Source organism: Sturnira hondurensis, unplaced genomic scaffold (assembly GCF_014824575.4).
Source record: "Sturnira hondurensis isolate 20B ecotype Veracruz unplaced genomic scaffold, ASM1482457v3 Scaffold0017746, whole genome shotgun sequence".
Taxonomy (NCBI): domain Eukaryota; kingdom Metazoa; phylum Chordata; class Mammalia; order Chiroptera; family Phyllostomidae; genus Sturnira; species Sturnira hondurensis.
Genome location: NW_028090377.1, coordinates 981,179 through 998,449, shown reverse-complemented (window position 1 = coordinate 998,449; position 17,271 = coordinate 981,179). Strand labels below are relative to the sequence as shown.

Here is a 17,271-nt window from a genome sequence, read left to right as displayed (position 1 = left end):
TCTTTTTATATTTTATACTGTATTAGAAACACTGAGGGGTTTTCGCCAGTCACAACTAATAGTTCACACCTCATGTCCATTCTTCAAATACTTTCTTTTAAATGTCGGGTTTTTGCCCTGGCTGGTGTAGCTTAGTGGATTGAGTGCTGGCCTGCAGCACTCAGTGTTCAGATCTTTGCCCATTTTTTATATTATATGATTGTCTTATTGTGTTGTAATAGTTCTTTACATATTCTGGGTATAAGTTCTTCATTATAAATGTGTTTTTGCATTTATTTTTTTATATGAGTGCTTGATTTTTTATTTTTTACAAAGAAAATTAAGGAGCAGACATTTTTATAAGTCTGATTTATTAAAGGTCTAAAACTGTAAAGTCAAATTTAAAAAAAAATATATATATATAGGGCTATTGAGGTCCTCTGTTTATTCTTGAGTCAGTTTTGATTATTTGTTTCTTCTAAGGAATTTGTCTAATTCACCAAAGTCATTAAATTTATTGGCATAAAATTATTTATAACATTTCTTTATTATTCTTAGGATCTGTAACTCTGCTTTTTCCTTTCCTGATATTAGTAATTTATGTCTTTTCTCTTTTTTTCTTGATTAGTCTATTTGTAGGCTTTGGTTTCATTGTTTAGCTCTGTGATTCATCTGGTTTGAAATGGATCATAAACCTAAATGTCAAACTTAGAAGAATAACCTTTTGGGAGAAAACAAAGTAGAAAGTCTTTGCAAATGTTGGTTAGGCAAAAATTTCTCAGACATCAAACACATCCATAAAAAATTTGGTAAATTGGACTTCAACAAAATTAAAAACTATTGCTCATTGGAAACGTTGAGAGAGTGAAAAGACAGATTGGGAGAACATATTTGCTATCATATGTCTGGTAAAGAACTTGTATCCAAAATGTAATAAAGAACTCTCAGAACTCAATAATAAGAAAGCAAACAATGCATCTTTAAAAAAATAAGCAGAATATTTAAACAGATTCTTTACCAAAGACCTGGATGTCAAGCCATGGAAAGATGTTCAGCATCAATAGAAGACAGGCACATGCACATTAAAGCCATCGTAGGGTACCACTACCACCTTAGAGTGGCGGAAAATCAAAGAAGCCTACTGTACCAGTTGTCATCGTGGATGTGGAGCAGTTGGAATCCTCACACACTATTAGTGAAAAATGTAAAATAATACTGGCACTTTGGGAAAAACAGGTAGCTTAAAAAGTTAAACATACACCTGCATACATATGGTCCAGTTATTCAGCTCCTAGGTATTTATGCAAGAGGAATGAAAGCAGATGCCAAATGTTGGTAGCAGCATTATTTGTATTGGTCCAAAACTGGAAACAACCCAAATTTCCATCCACAGGTGAATGAATAAACAAATTGTGGTACATCCAGCGAATGGAATACTGCTCAGCAATAAAAAGGAATGAACTGTTGATCGTACAACAACATAGTTAATCCCAAAATAATTTTATTTAATTTTAAAAGTGGTCCTGACAAAAAAAAGAATGCGTAAAAAAGATACCTACTGTTGATTCCAGTTTCCATAAGATTCTCGAAATTGTGAACTAATCTGTAATGACAGAAAGGAGATCAGTGGCTGCCTGAGAAGAGGCATTACAGGGAGGTGCAGAAGAGAGGGATTACAGAGGGCAAAAGAAAGGTTACGGAGGTGATGTGTATGTCTGTTGTCTTGACCTTGGCAGTAGTTCACAGGTACATAGATATGTTAAAACTTACGGAAATTGTTCTAAGTATGTGTAGTGTATTGTATGTCAGTTTTTTTTAATGTCAAAAAAAAGATAAAAGGGATATCTCAAGGTCCCAGAAATAAAGAAACCAAAGCCAAAATGAGAGAGTAAGCCTTATTCTCAGGAAAGGTAGAATTGCAGTTTAAATTATTTTTTAATATTTTATTTATTTATCTTTAGAGGGGAAGGGAAGGAGAGAAATATCAATGTATGGTTGCCTCTGCTGAGGACACACAATGTATCATGTGTCCCCTGCCGGGAACTGGCCTGCAACCCAGGCATGTGCCCTGACTGGGAATCGAACCGTGATCCTCTGGTTCGCAGGCCCGTGCTCAATCCACTGAGCCACACCAGTCAGGGCTGCAATTTAAGTTTTTTTTAATTTAAAATTTAGTTACTTATTCACACCAACCTTGTTTGTGTGCTGTAAGGGCCATATGTGGCTCTTGATGATCATGTTAGTCAAGCAGGTGGTAGAGCATTTCCGACACTGCACAAAGTTCAGTTTGATAGCACTGGTCAAGAAAACTACTCATTCAAGGAAGTATAAGGAAGTTGTAAAATGTCTGGGATCTTAGACGAAAGGGAAAAGTTATTGATTGGCAGTCTAAGCTCCAGATCTTTAACACTTAAACATGTGGAATCCTAGTTTATACAGATCTCAAATGATCTGAAAATTCCAAGCTAGTAACTTAACACATGAACCGGTTCTCCAGTAAAAGAAAAGAAAATTTCTGTGTAGGGACACTTTCAAAACCCAGGGCACCTGGATTTCTGTATAAGCAATAATACCCACTGTTGCCCTGGACATGTAATTCAGTTGGTTAGAGCATTGTCCCAATATACCAAGGTTGCAGGTTCAATCCTTACTGGGGTACATACAAGAAGCAACCAGCAAATACATAAATAAGTGGAACAACAAATTAATGTATCTCTCTACCCCTCCCCCTATTTCTGTCTAAAATCAATGGAGGGAAAATATAATACCCACTATAGAGAAAAATCAAAGGTAAAATTTACAAACTATAGGCCCTGGCTGGTGTAGCTCAGCGGTTTGAGTGCAGGCCTGTGAACCAAAAGATCATGGTTCGATTCCCAGTCAGGGCATATGCCTGGTTTGCAGGCCAGTTCCCAGCAGGGGATGCGGGAGAAGCAACCATATATTGATATTTCTCTCCCTCTCTCCTTCCCTTGCCCTTTAAAGATAAACAAATAAAAAATCTTTAAAAATAAATAAATAATTACAGACTATAGCTTATAGCTTACTAGTCACAAAGACTAGTTAGCTGTTCAAACAAACAGAATTAGCACGCTAAGAGCTTCAGATAGAACAATCTGAAAAACACTAAGGTACAGGTATGTATTTTTTAAATGGTTAAGAAAAGTAGTCAACTCTGTAATGAATGAATGGAAGAGTGAGAGCTATGGAGACTGCCTGGGTAAAGATGGTAAAATACATAGACCAAACAGATACCAGCAAACCTGTTAGATCACAGCCACAGAAGAAAAGGTTTCTTGTTTTTTTGGTATGATCTGTAATCTGGCTGAACCTAGAAGTAGATTGATAACAGCAGTCTCAGAGGAAGTAAATGCCTCTGCTCACAGGTGGCTACCTTCATTGTCTTCTAGTCAAAGCTAACTGGTGCTCCGTGCAGATGGTCTGCTGGCTGGATATGGTAACTCTCAGCCATTCTTCTTTTCAGACATTATGATCTTAACCAGCTGCTGGAGCCTCGAAGCATAACAGCAGATCCTTTGGACTACCGTCTAAGCTGGCACCTGTGGGAGATGCTGAGAGCTCTTAACTACACTCATCTCTCAGAGCAGTGTGAGGGTGTGCTGCAGGCCAGTTACGCTGGCCAACTGGAAAGTGAGGGGCTCTGGGAGTGGGCCATCTTTGTCCTCCTGCACATAGAAAACTCAAGGTGAGTGAGAAGCCATCAAACCTACTGGATTTATTTTATACTGCAGGGTAGAACCAAAGGAATCAGCCTGTTAGGGTTAAATTCAGCAAGTGTTTAGAATGTACATGTTTTGGGTCCAGCCTTGTGATAGATAGACCTTAAGACAGTTCAACCCACAGCCCAGAGTGTCTGTATATTCGTGTGAAAAGTTAAAAATGAAACTGCCTTTGATTGAGTACAGATTTTACTGTTTATCATAAGACCTCTTGGTAGTCTGAGAAGGATGAAGAGATCTCTGGGAACTGCAGAGACTCTCTAGAAAGATTCAGAAAACCTGTAGAAATTGGAATATGAAATGATTAGGTGGAAAGAGAAGGATATGCTCAGATGGGGAAACCCCATTAACTTGGGCACAGATTCACTTGAGAGGCATGTTTAGAATTACAGCAGTACCCTCTTTAGCTCCAGTTTTACTTTCCATGGTTTCAGTTAACTTGCAGTCAGCCACAGTACAAAAATATTAAATGGAAATTTCCAGAAATAAACAGTTCATAAGTTTGAAATTGTGTGTCATTCTGAGTAGCATGATGAAGACTTGCACTGTCTGTCTGTGTATGCTGCCCACCACCTGCTAGTCACTTAGTAGCTGTCTCAGTTATCGGGCCGACTGTCGGCAGCATCACAGTGCTCGTGTTCCAGGAACTTTATTTTACTTAATAATGGTCCCAAAGCATGAGAGTGGTGATGAGTGTAAGTTGATATGCCAAAGAGAAGCCATAAAGTGCTTCGTGTAAGTGAAAAGGTGAGTACAGTACAATAAGATGTTTTGAGAAAGGGTGAGGCCACATTCACATAACTTATTATACTATATTGTTATAATTCTTCACTTTTGTAATTAGTTATTTCTGTTAATCTTGTACTATGCCTAATTTATAAATTAAACTTTATCGTAGTTATGTATGTACAGGAAAAAAACTAATATATAGGGTTCAGCACTATGCACCATTGCTGCCATCCACTGGGGGCCTTGGAACACACCCCCTCAGATAAGGGGGGACTACTGTATGCAGTAGTGTTGCCTGAGGTGCCTCAGTGGATCCATGAGGTGATGCAATGGGCTGACAGGAGGGAGGGCTGGCCCCTAACTCCTTTAGTGCTCATAATGAACTTAGGAGGTAGACACTCTTATTTTTCTGATGAGCAACCCAAGACGCAGTAAGACTAAATAACTTTTTGCTCAAAGTCACATGTCCAGTAAATGGCAGAGGGAGGCTTCCAACTCAGAACACCCAGAGTCTATGCTCTTAATCACTACGCTGTTATCTATAATGTTGTATGGCGTGGAAAGAAGTTTGTTTTGTTGTCAGACAAAATTCTTGCCTAAATTCTGGATCCAGCATGTACTCACTTTGACCTGGGGTAAAGTTTACATTTGACTTTGGGTAAAGATACTCTCCAAGCCTTGGTTTTGTAGTCTGTAAAATCATAGTATTAATCCCTATTGAGGGTGATCAAGGAGATTAAAGAAGTAGAAAATAATGCATCTAGTACAACCTTCCCTTTAAGGAACTTTGCTTTTACCAGAAGCAAAGTGACCCCAGACTTTCCCTATGAGTTAATTTAAACATATAGGGAATTTCACATTGTAAAAGGCAGGTTGATTGAGTGACTAATGATTCAGAGTGGGCTGTGGGGAACCAGCTTGTTTCCCCGGGGTGGCTGGACAGGGGGGCAGTTGTGAGATTGGGAGCTCTTGAAAAGCCTAGGAGTTCATAAAAGAATCTAAGAAGAAAATAATTTAAGGCTGAAATTTAAATGGCTAGTCTTTTTGCCCAGGCAGAAAGGGACTTTCCTTAATGGACCTTAAGAGGAGAAAAGAGTGAATTTAGCCTAAATATAGAAGTTGGAGGAAAAAAATGAATTAGAAAGGCTGATGGCTTTGAAGGAAAAAACAAGGACCTGGAAGAGATCTGTAGCTACTTTGCTTACTTGTACTGAGACCATGTGGGAGACAGAGGAGGGCGAAGGTTAGAAATGAACTGCGGACTGACTGCTTTGTGGAGTGTAGAACTCCCTACCGCAGTCCTAGATCTCCTATTCCCAGAAAGGAAATAAGGAGAGATCTTAACTAAGGAAAGCCTTTTCTAGGCAGTAGCAACCTTCCCTAGAGTATTAGTTTCCAGACCTATTTCTCCCTATAGCGTGCGTGAGAAGGCTGTTCGAGAGCTGCTTACCCGGCATTGCCAACTATTGGAGACCCCTGAATCTTGGGCTAAGGAGACTTTCCTGACCCAGAAGCTTTGTGTGCCTGCCGAGTGGATTCATGAAGCCAAAGCAGTGCGAGCACACATGGAATCCAACAGGCACTTGGAGGCCCTCTATTTATTTAAAGCTGGTCACTGGAACCACTGCCACAAACTCGTCATCCGGCACTTAGCTTCTGGTAAGTGCTTCTTTCTAAGGCCTGTGTGTCCTGGAATCACCCAGATTCTTCCAACCTCTGAACTCCATGACGAGTCAGGCCAGAGGTGATGCTCAGTATGGGACGGGGCAGACATGAATCAGATCACACTTTGTGAAAGCTCTCTGTGCAGGCGAGGCTTGGCCAGAATGAGGGGCTAGAGAGGCGAGAGTATTGTTATGTTATCATTCGCCAGGAATATTCCTGGTGTGTGCTAATTATGTTAAGCTTGATTATTTAGGGAATTTTATTCAGCAACATCAAAAATATCTATTTGGAGAACTGAAGCCAGTTATTCTTCACATTATTTGTAGTGAATTTCAGAATATCTACTTGAAATTTTGAAGTCTGACCCCAAATTATTTCCCCTTCTTTCATGTCTTGGATTTCTGCCACGTCCTTCCTCTGGGCACTTTTGGGAAGCATATACTTGTGCGAACATAGTGCTCACCATTTTGTTCTTCAGATGCCATCATTAATGAGAACTATGACTACCTGAAGGGGTTCTTGGAAGACCTGGCACCTCCAGAGCGCAGCGGCCTAATTCAGGACTGGGAAACATCGGGCCTTGTTTACCTGGACTACATTCGGGTTCTTGAAATGATCCACCATATACAACAGGTATTTAAGTTCCTTAAACCACTGGCTGGTTTTCCTTTTCCCTGCTCCTTACAGAGACCTCAAAAGGCCTGAATAACAACTTGGAAAACTCCTCAGCACCAGAGGTACGGAGACAGCACTGTCAGCGCAGGAGGGACACTTCGATGTGGCCATTTTGACTTGACAGCCGCATCAGAACTTAAAAATGCTTACGATAGACGTTTTCACAATTTGTCTGTAGTCAGTTTCCTATTCTTGTCCAGCCCTAGTTTCAGTGAGAAACTGTTGAGACACAATAAGGTCAGAGATTTGGTGAGGATGATTATTTCACACATCATTTGGTGTGTTTTAAAATTGCAGTGTTACTGCATTGTTAGTCTTCAGTAAAATGTCTTGGGGGTAGATCCCCATTGTTTACAGCACAGAAACCAAACCCAGAAAGGTGTTCCAGCCCCTGTAAAGACTTACACCTTTTTTTCCCTCCTACCTTAACTCCTGCCAATCTTCCCACATTCCAGCCCCACCAGCCTGGCCCACTCACACTAAACTACTTGTGTTTCCAACAAACCTTATTTTATTCCACCCTTCAACTCCACACTCATATGCATCCTTTATGACCACAGACCCTTTGAAATCTAAGGACGCTGCTATATAAAACCTCTCCAGTTTTATCTTCTGCTCTCCTCTTTACCTTGAATTTCTTTTTTTTTAATTTTTTTTTATTTTTATTTTTTTAAATATATTTTATCGATTATACCATTACAGTTGTTCTGTTCCCCTCCCTCATTCCCCTCCACCCACACCCTCCCTCCCCCACCATTCTCCCCCCCTTAGTTTATAACCACGTGTCTCAAGTTCTTTAGATTCTATATTTCCCCCACTATTCTCACCCTCCCCCCTATCTATTTTCTACCTACCATCTATGCTATTTTCTGTGCCTTCTCCCCCCTTCTCCTCCTCCCACCCCCCCGGTTGCTAACCCTCCATGTGTTCTTCATTTCTATGGTTCCACTCCTGATCTAGCTGTCCTCTTGGTTTGCTTTTGTTTTAGGTGTGGTTGTTAATAACTGTGTGTTTGCTGTCCTTTCACTGTTAATATTATTCATCATCTTTTCCTTATATAAGTCCCTTTAGCATTTCATATAATAAGGGCTTGGTGATGATGAACTCCTTGAACTTGACCTTATCTGAGAAGCACTTTATCTGTCCTTCCATTCTAAATGAAAGTTTTGCTGGATAAAGCAATCTTGGCTGTAGGTCTTTGGATTTCATGACTTGGAATACTTCTTTCCAGCCCCTTTTGCCTGTAAGGTCCCTTTTGAGAAATCCGCTGACAGTCTGATGGGTACTCCTTTGTAGGTGACTGTCCCCTTATCCCTTGCTGCTTCTAGGATTCTCTCTTTCATTTTGGTCTTGGCTAATGTAATTATGATGTGCCTTGGTGTGTTCCTCCTTGGGTCCAACTTCTTTGGCACTCTCTGAGCTTCCTGGATTTCCTTGCAGTCTATTTCCTTTGCCAGACTGGGGAAGTTCTCCTTTATTATTTGTTCAAATATGTTTTCCACTCGTGGCTGTTTCTTTCCCCCTTCTGGTACCCCTATAATTTGGATGTTGGAACGTTTAAAGATGTCCTGGAGGTTCCTAAGCCTCTCCTCATTTTTTTGAATTCTCATTTCTTCATTCCTTTCTGGTCGGATGTTTCGTTCTTCCTTCTGGTCCATTCCATTGATTTGAGTCCCAGTTTCCTTTCCGTCACTATTGGTTTCCTGGACATCTCCCTTCATTTCAGTTAGTTTAGTCTTCATATGTTTCTCTAATTTGTGACTGTAGTCTACCAATTCTGTGAGCATCCTGATAAATAGTGTTTTAAATTGGGCTTCTGAGAGGCTGGCAATCTATTGGTCGTTTAGAGTTATTGGCTCTGGGACTTTGAGTTCCTCTTGTGCCATCTTTTGGGCTGTTCGTGCCTGTTAAGTAGCAGGATCAGAGCCCTAGGTTTTCACCAGAGCAGGGCAATAAAGTTGCTGGGTTGTGACGTTGTATGTGGGGGTGGGGTCAAAGAGGGACAATGGCTTCCCTCTGTCGCCCGCTGCCACCACTGTCACCGGGCCCACACGTTTCGTTCCACTGCACTCGAGTGTGCCACCGCTGTCGGCCCTCCACCACTGGGTTCGTCCCCTGGGGCCTGCGTGGTCCATCTCACTGTGCGTGAATGTGGGACCTTGGTCAGTCTGCCCCGCACCCCGACTGGCTTTGGGCTGCCTAGGTGGGGGGATCTGTCCTGCCCGACCCAGATCCACTGCTGGTTCCGCCTCTCTTACCGTCCCCGTTGAACGGTTCATAGCTGTCGGACTTCCGTATAATTCCGTGTTCTGGTCTTTGGGTGTGTTCTAGTTCTCCAAAACTTTTGTTGTAGTCAAACTTGGTTGTGGGAGAAGGCACAGTGTTTCCACCTATGCCTCCATCTTGGCGGAAGTCTCCTTTACCTTGAATTTCACTCCATAAACTTCCTTCCTATTCCCACCTTGGGAGGGGTTTAGCTATGCTCTTTGCCTAGCAAGCTTGACCTTCCTCTTGTGGTTCAGGTCTCCACTGAGATACAGCCTTCCCCAAGGAAGCCTTCCTGGCCCCCGGCAGTCACCCAGCTTCTGTCTGTCACATCAGCCTGTATGACTGTCTGTGTGGCTCGTTTCTTCAAGGGTTATTACTATCTGATATTATTTCTTTGTTTTCAATTTTTATGAGAGCAAAGACCTTGTCTTATCTTGTTTACCGTCTTTGAAAGTCAAGTTAAAGACTGGATTCCAGTGGATGAAAAGGAAAGTACATGTATAGACATTAACTTGTAGATTTGACAGAGCCCCCCAAAAGTGGGTTCAATGAGAGATACTTCTTGTAAGAGTTAAGTTAGGCATTGGAGGAGGAGGAAGAGATGGGAGACTTAGTAGGTAGATGGTTTAATGTCAGAGTCGGAGAGCAGGGGTCTAACCAAAAGTCCTATTTATGGAACAAGTAGGGATAAGATGCTGCTGGAAAATATTCAGAATGTAAATAATGAATGAAAATATACATCTTTTTAGAAAGACTGCTCTGGCTATAGTATGATAGGAAAAGGGATATAGAGGGTATGACACTGAGGATCGGGATCAAGCTCTTAAGATATTTCAGGTCAGAAACATCGGTGACACGAGCTAGGGCGGGGGCCCTGGCAAAGGGAGTGGGAGAGTGGGATGTTAGGCGAGAGATGAAGACTGAGGCATCGTCAGCACATTGATTGTAATTGGAGCCGTAGGAGTGGATCACAACATGTAGAACGAGGCTAGACAGGGAGAAAAGGGCTGCAAACTTGGGGTCAGGAGACCTAAATTAAATGCTAGTTTGGGTTTTACTTCTTACCAACTGTGCTCTTAAAAAAATCACACCATTTCTCTGAACCCAGATTTATCTAGATATTTAAAAAATCTTCACACAAGGATATGCTTATTGATTTTAGAGAGGAAGGGAGGGAGGGATAGAGAGGGGGAAAGAAATACCAATCAGTTGCCTCTTGTATGTACCACAACTGAGAACTGAACCCACAACCTAGGTATGTGCTCTGACCAGGAATCAAACTGCAACCTTTCAGTTTATGGGACAAGCTCCAACCTACTGAGCCACACCAGCCAGGGCTATCTAGATATTTGGTGTCGTGTTAGAGCTTACTAGTGACATGGTGATCTCAAGACTTGCCTAACCTAAGGCTCTGTACACTCTCTTACTCTCCTGTTGTGTGTGACTGCTAACACCATGCCTTGTTCACAGCAGGTAGGCAGGGTGGGGGTGACATGGCACTGCCAGCCAGCTTCTGGGTTTCCCTTCCCTCATCTCACTGTTGTGTCAGAGTTCTGCATAACCAGCCTATGGGTCAGACTGTGGTGAGGGAGCTCCTCTTGGTCTAATTGGTTTTGCTGCTTTCTTGTAGGTGGAGTGCTCAGGTTATGAGCTGGAACAGTTACAAACCAAAGTGACCTCACTGTGCAACCGGGTAGAGCAGATCCAGTGTTACAATGCCAAGGATCGCCTGGCTCAGTCAGGTGAGCCTCTAGCCTCTCCCTGCATTCTGCCTTCTTTCTTCTTGTCTTTTTGATTAATAAACACACACACCCTGTTGCCCACTCTTCCCCACCTTCCATCCTTGGTGTTCACTCCACTTTTTCTCTGCAGACATGGCCAAACGTGTAGCCAACCTGTTGCGGGTGGTACTGAGCCTTCAGCATGCCCCTGACGCAACCTCTGACTCAACACCAGATCCTCAGCAAGTCCCTTTGCGCCTGTTGGCTCCCCACATTGGCCGGCTCCCCATGCCTGAGGACTATGCCTTGGAGGAACTGCGCAGCCTCACACAGTCCTACCTTCGAGAACTGACTCTTCAAGAACTAACTGTTGGGAGCCAGTGAGCCCCAGGCTCCTCCTACCACACTCACATGGTCATTCACACTCACCACACAGAGGTCTCCTGCATTGAGTTGATCAGCACTGTTAGCCATTGTCTGGGTTGACTGTGGAATCCACCCTCCCATCCTGCCACCCCAAGGAGTGTCCTGCAGTTGTTCAGGGCTTCCTTAATACAGAACATCACGTAAGGGCTTTTGGAACCCCTCAAAGAAGCCAAGTCTCTTTTTACCATCCTCAAGATCTTTTTTGAAATGGTCAACCAAGCGCCTTTACCAGATTCCCCTCGAACCAGGGAATCCTTTTCTGCCCTCAGCCATTCTGGATCTTGTGACCCTCCATGCCAGTGTACTGTCCTGCCCCTGCCCCAGCCCGCTGATACCGGGACTCTTTAGGAGTGGGACAGATGATGCGACAGATGTGTTGATCTAAGGCTGTACTTTCATAACAAATGAACTGTCTGCAGAAGGAAGGAGACTCTATCTCTTAAGTAGGTTGATGAGTTAACCATGAGTTAAAGAGTCAAAAGAGGGTTGGATTGAGTTAGGAAGCAGAGCAAAGTCTTTCTGACTGTTTCAGGGGGAAGTGAATGCCTGCCATGGAGCGGTGGGTGCTCAAGGCTTGTTTGTTCCTGCCTTGAATGTGCTGTGGACACAGAACTTTCCCCACCACCATGTGCGGGAGCCCTTGGTCACAGATCCATGTCTCTGGGAAGCTCCTGGAACTCAGTTGGGTCCCTGGTTTTCAGTCATCTTGCTAGGCAGGCCCCTTGTCCGGATTTGCCTGAGAGTTTGGATAAAAGAGAATACCGTACACTAACAAATTCTAGCCCAAAGCATTTTCCACCCTCCATCTACAGTCCCAGAAGGTAAAGCCATTGCTGAGCCAGGCTTTGGGGGCAGGCGGGGGCCCTTCCCAGCACTGCTGACAACTATGGGGAGCCCCAGGTAACGGCTTGAGGCAGGCAACATGGCTACTCCTGGGGCTTTCTGCATGAAGATTATGTAAAGGTTTTTATTAAAATATATATATATGAATAAATGATCTAGATTATTTTCCTCTTTTTCTGAAGCTACTTTCTTAAAAAAAATAAATAAAATGAAATGTTTATAGCATTCGTGGTATTGGATTTTTCCCTTTGTGTTTTTGAGACTTCTGGCCCCAAGGAGCTTTATGGGAGCCTTGTTTCATTTGCCATCTAAAGGGAGACTGGCCATCGGATGGAGAGAGAACAGTTTGGTACTGAACTAGGCTACAGACTAGATCAAAGAGTAGATTTATTAGGGCAAGTTTAGGGGTATGAGGGTGAGGTTTTTTATTAATCCTGACTGCTGTACGTATATTTATGTGCTTGGATTCCCAGTGAGGAATAGGGATGGGGTCTCAAATTGCCCAGTGGCGTATACCTAACTTTCAAAGCCACCTTGCTCCCCTCCTGGGAGTGGAGGGCGGTGGTATTTTCAAACCTCAGGTCACGTTCCACTTTTCTTATCCTCGGTTTTCCCGTGTAACAGGGAATAATGACCTCTGATGTTGCTTCTTCACAGGGCTGTTTTGAGAGAGATCAGGTGAGACTTATGAATACTATTTAAGTATTTTGGTTTGGTTTGGTTTAGTTGCAAAATGGTAGAGCAGAAAGAACAATTACAAACATTTTACACACCTAATAACAGACTAGCAAAATATGTGAGCCAAAAAAGGACAGAACTGAAGAAAGAAATAGCTGTACAATAGTAGTTGAAGACTGTAATACCCCACTCAGTAATGGGTAGAACAACCAAACAGAAGATAAACAAGGAAATAGAGAACAATAAACTATTACAGAATACCCAACAACACCATACAATTTTTTCAAGTGCACATGGGAGATTCTCCAGGTTACCCATATGTTAGGCCACAAATGAAGCCTCAATAGGTTTTATTTTTTTATTTATTTAAAAAAATATTTTTAGAGATAGGGGAAGGGAAGGAGAAAGAGAGGGAGAGAAACATCAATGTGTGGTTGTTTCTCTTACACCCCCACTGGCGACCTGGCCCGCAACCCAGGCATGTGCCCTGACTGGGAATCGAACCACAACCCTTTGGTTCACAGCCCACGCTCAATCCACTGAGCTACACCAGTCAGGGCTCAATAGATTTTACAGAGGTAATTATACAAAGCAGCATCTCTGACCACGACTGGATAAAGTGAGAAATCAACAGAAATAAAACTGGAAAATTCACAAGGAAAATAAATACGTAAAGAACAAACAAAAACAACATACCACAACTGGATAAAGTGAGAAATCAACAGAAATAAAACTGGAAAATTCACAAGGAAAATAAATACGTAAAGAACAAACAAAAACAACATACCAAAATGCATGGAACACAGTGGTATTAAGAGAAATTTAGATGCTATGAGTGCTTACATTGAAAATAAGCCCTGGCTGGGTAGCTCAGTTGGCTGGAGCATCATCCCAATGTGCCAAGGTTACAGGTTCAATCCCTGGGCAGGGCACATGCAGGAATCAACCAGTGAAAGCATAAATAAGTGGAATCATGAATTGATCATTTTTCTCTCTTACAAATCAGTAAATAAAATTCTTTTTAAAAAGAATGAGCTCAAATCCACAAACTACATCAGGAACTAGAAAAAGGACAAACTAAACCTGAAGCCAGCAATTATGATAAAGATTAGAACAGAGATACATGAAAGAAAAGAAAACCAATTGGGAGAATTAATGAAACCAAAATTTGGTCCTTTGAAAAGATCAATAAAATTGGCAAGCCTTTGGCTAAATGAACTAAAATAAAGACTCATTTCTAAAATCAGAAAGTGGGGGATTTTCTACTGATAATGAATAAAAAGGATTATAAGCCCTGGCTGGTGTGGCTTGGTTGGAATGTCATCCAGTAACCAAAAGGTTGCAGGTTTGATTCCCAGTCAGGCACATTAACCTAGGTTGTGGTTGAATCCCCAGTTCAGACATGTATGGGAGGCAACTACTTCGTGTTTCTCTTTTGCATTGATGTTTCCCTCTCTCCCTAGGAGCAATGAAAAATGTCCTTGTGTAAGAAAAAAAATTATTTTAAAGTGTGTTTATTGATTATGCTATTACAGCTGTGCCAATTTGCCCCCTGTGCCTCCCTCCACCTGGTACCCCCCTTCCCTTCAGCGACCCATCCCCTTTAGTTCTAGTTCATGGTTATGCATGTAAGTTCTTTGGCTTCTCCATGGCCTACACTGCTCTTAAGATCCCCTTCTATGCTGTACCTATCTGATTATGCTTCTAAATCCCTATGCCTTTCCCCCCCTTCTTCCCCTTCTCCCTCCCAACTGTAACCCTCCAAATGATCTCCACATCTGTGATTCTATTCCTGTTGTTTGGTTTTTTTNGGCTGTACTTTCATAACAAATGAACTGTCTGCAGAAGGAAGGAGACTCTATCTCTTAAGTAGGTTGATGAGTTAACCATGAGTTAAAGAGTCAAAAGAGGGTTGGATTGAGTTAGGAAGCAGAGCAAAGTCTTTCTGACTGTTTCAGGGGGAAACTGTAACCCTCCAAATGATCTCCACATCTGTGATTCTATTCCTGTTGTTTGGTTTTTTTAGATTCAGTTTTTGATAGTTGTGATCATCTTTTCATAGTTTTGATCTTCTTTTTCTTAATAGGTCCCTTTAACATTTCATATAATAAGGGCTTGGCGATGACAAACTCCTTTAGCTTTACCTTGTCTGGGAAGCACTTTATCTGTCCTTCAATTCTATATGGTATCTTTGCTGGATAGAGTAGCCTTAGCTGTCAGTCCTTGCTTTTCATCACTTTGAATACTTCTTGCCAGCCCCTTCTTGTCTGCCAAGTTTCTTTTGAGAAATCAGCTGATAGTCTGATGGGAACTCCTTTGTGGCTAACTCTTTGCCTTTCTCTTGCTGCTTCTAAGATTTTCTCTCTATCTTTAAACTTTGGCATTTTAATTTTGATGTGTCTTCGAGTGGGCCTCTTTACATCCATCTTGTTTGGGACTCTGTGCTTCCTAGACTTGCGTGTCTATTTCCTTTGCCAAATTAGGGAAATTTTCTTTTATTATATTTTCAAATAAATTTTTAATCTCTTGCTCTTCCTCTTCTAATGGCGTCCCTATGATTCAGATGTTGGCCCTTTTGCAGATGATCCAGAGTCGTCTTAAACTCTCCTCGTGTTTTTGAATTCTTGTTTCTTCATTTTGTCCTGGTTGAATGTTTCTTTCTTTCTTACATTCCGAATCCATTTGAATCCCAGCTTCCTTCCCTTCACTGTTGGTTTCCTGTGGATTTTTCTTTATTTCCCTTAGTAGAGCCTTCATTTCTTCCTTATGTTTTTGCCATACTCAGTGTGATCTTTGAGCACTCTGACTACCATTGTTTAGAACTCAGTGTCTGACAGGTTGACTATTTGCATCACTTAGTTCTTTTTCTGGAGTTCTGTTCTTTTCCTTCATTTGGGCCATATTTCTTTGTCTCCTGATTTTGGAAGCCGCCTTGTGTGTGTGCGTAGAGCTGCTTTGATTGTGTTTTAACGCACCTGTTAAGTTGCATCAGGCAGAGCTTGGGTATTCACGAGGGTGGGGGCAACCATGGCTTCATGTGGCGGGGAGGAGTCGAGGAAGGAACAATACTGCTGCTGGCTGGCTTCTGGGGGCTTGCCTGGCCCTCTCCCCATTTCCAGGTACTCCACCCACTTCCCATATGCAACTCTGGTGCCCCTTCAGCTGCTGTCCTGGTTGTGGTCACCAGGGCGGGTGAGTTTGCATTCATGTTGGTCTCCTGAGAAACCAGCATTTCAGCTGCCACAACTCCACTGGGTTTATAGCCAGAAGTTATGAGGCTTTATTTTTTCTGGTGCTGGAGTTGGGCTGCACCGTCTGGCGAGGGGGTGGGCTCGCTTACTCAGTGTCTCTGATTTTTATCCGCCCCACACGAGTGTGGGGCTGCCTGTTCTGGCCACGTCCACCTTGCTGCCTCCCCACACCCCCGCTCACCACCACCACACTGAGTCCTCCCTGACTCCCCATCTCCACCCCTCCCACTCGTCTACTTGAATATAGCTTCTCTAAATCCTGGGTGGTTGGACTTCTGTACAGTTCTCGCTGTTTTTGTTTTTAAGTTAGTTGTGTTCCTTCTTGTGGTTGTGCAGTGAGGTGAGGCATGTCTGCCTATGCTTTCATCTTGACTGGACTTCTAATAATAATTTTAAAAGAATTATGAGCCCAGGCTGGTGTAGCTCAGCGGATTGAGCACGGGCCTGCAAACCAGACGATTGTGGTTCAATTACCAGTCAGGGCACATGCCTGGGTTGCAGGCCAGTTCCCAGCAGGGGACTCACGAGAGGCAACCATACATTGATATTTCTCTCCTTCTGTCCTTCTCTTCCCCTCTAGATTTAAATAAATAAACTTAAAAAATATTTTTTAAAAAAGAATTATGAGAATACTATACACTAACAAATTAGATCACTTAAATGAAAAAGAGCCCTGGCTGGTGTGCCTCAATGGATTGAATGCTGACCTGGGAACTGTTTGGTTCCTGGTCAGGGCATGTGCCTGGGTTGCAGACCAGTCTTCAGTTGGGGGCATTGGAGAGGCAACCAATGGATGTGTCTCTCACACATTGATGTTTTTCTCCCTTTCTCCCTCCCTTCCCTTCTCTCTAAAAGTAAATAAATAAAATCTTGAAGAGAAAATCTCCTAGAACGCAACACCTACCATGACTACATCATGAAGAAACAAAGTCTGAATAGACCTATAACTAGTATGGATATTGAATCAGTAGTAAAAAGTATGATAAAAGCCCAGGACCTAACGGCTTCACTGGTGAATTCTAAAAATTTAAAGAACTAATACCAATTCTCAAACTTTTTCCAAAAAAGTTGAAGAGGTATTCTGTGTGGCCAGCATAACCCTGATACCAAAGCCATACCAAAAAAAACACAAAACTACAGACTAGTATTTTTTATAAATATTGATGCAAAATCCCCAACAAAAAACTTGAAAGCCAAATTTAGCAGCATCCTAAAAGGATTACACACCAAGAGAGATTTAAGGTTGGAATGCAAGGGTAGTTCAACTTGGAGGTTGTAATACACCACAGTAACAAT

At 42.3% G+C, this 17,271-nt stretch overlaps 1 protein-coding gene across 6 annotated transcripts in view; it reads left to right on the top strand.

Annotated features, from left to right (window-relative positions):
• NUP98 (nucleoporin 98 and 96 precursor) overlaps positions 1-12,214 on the top strand; it is a 110,207-nt gene extending 97,993 nt beyond the window's left edge. For all 6 annotated transcript variants that reach the window (XM_037068667.1, XM_037068664.1, XM_037068665.1 and 3 more), the window contains 5 exons: positions 3,464-3,685; positions 5,866-6,107; positions 6,592-6,746; positions 10,687-10,798; positions 10,929-12,214. In XM_037068667.1, the coding sequence (XP_036924562.1) occupies positions 3,464-3,685; positions 5,866-6,107; positions 6,592-6,746; positions 10,687-10,798; positions 10,929-11,161 (964 nt within the window). In that variant the 3' untranslated portion in view covers positions 11,162-12,214. The remainder of the gene's footprint in view (positions 1-3,463; positions 3,686-5,865; positions 6,108-6,591; positions 6,747-10,686; positions 10,799-10,928) is intronic.
• Positions 12,215-17,271: the final 5,057 nt, after the last annotated feature.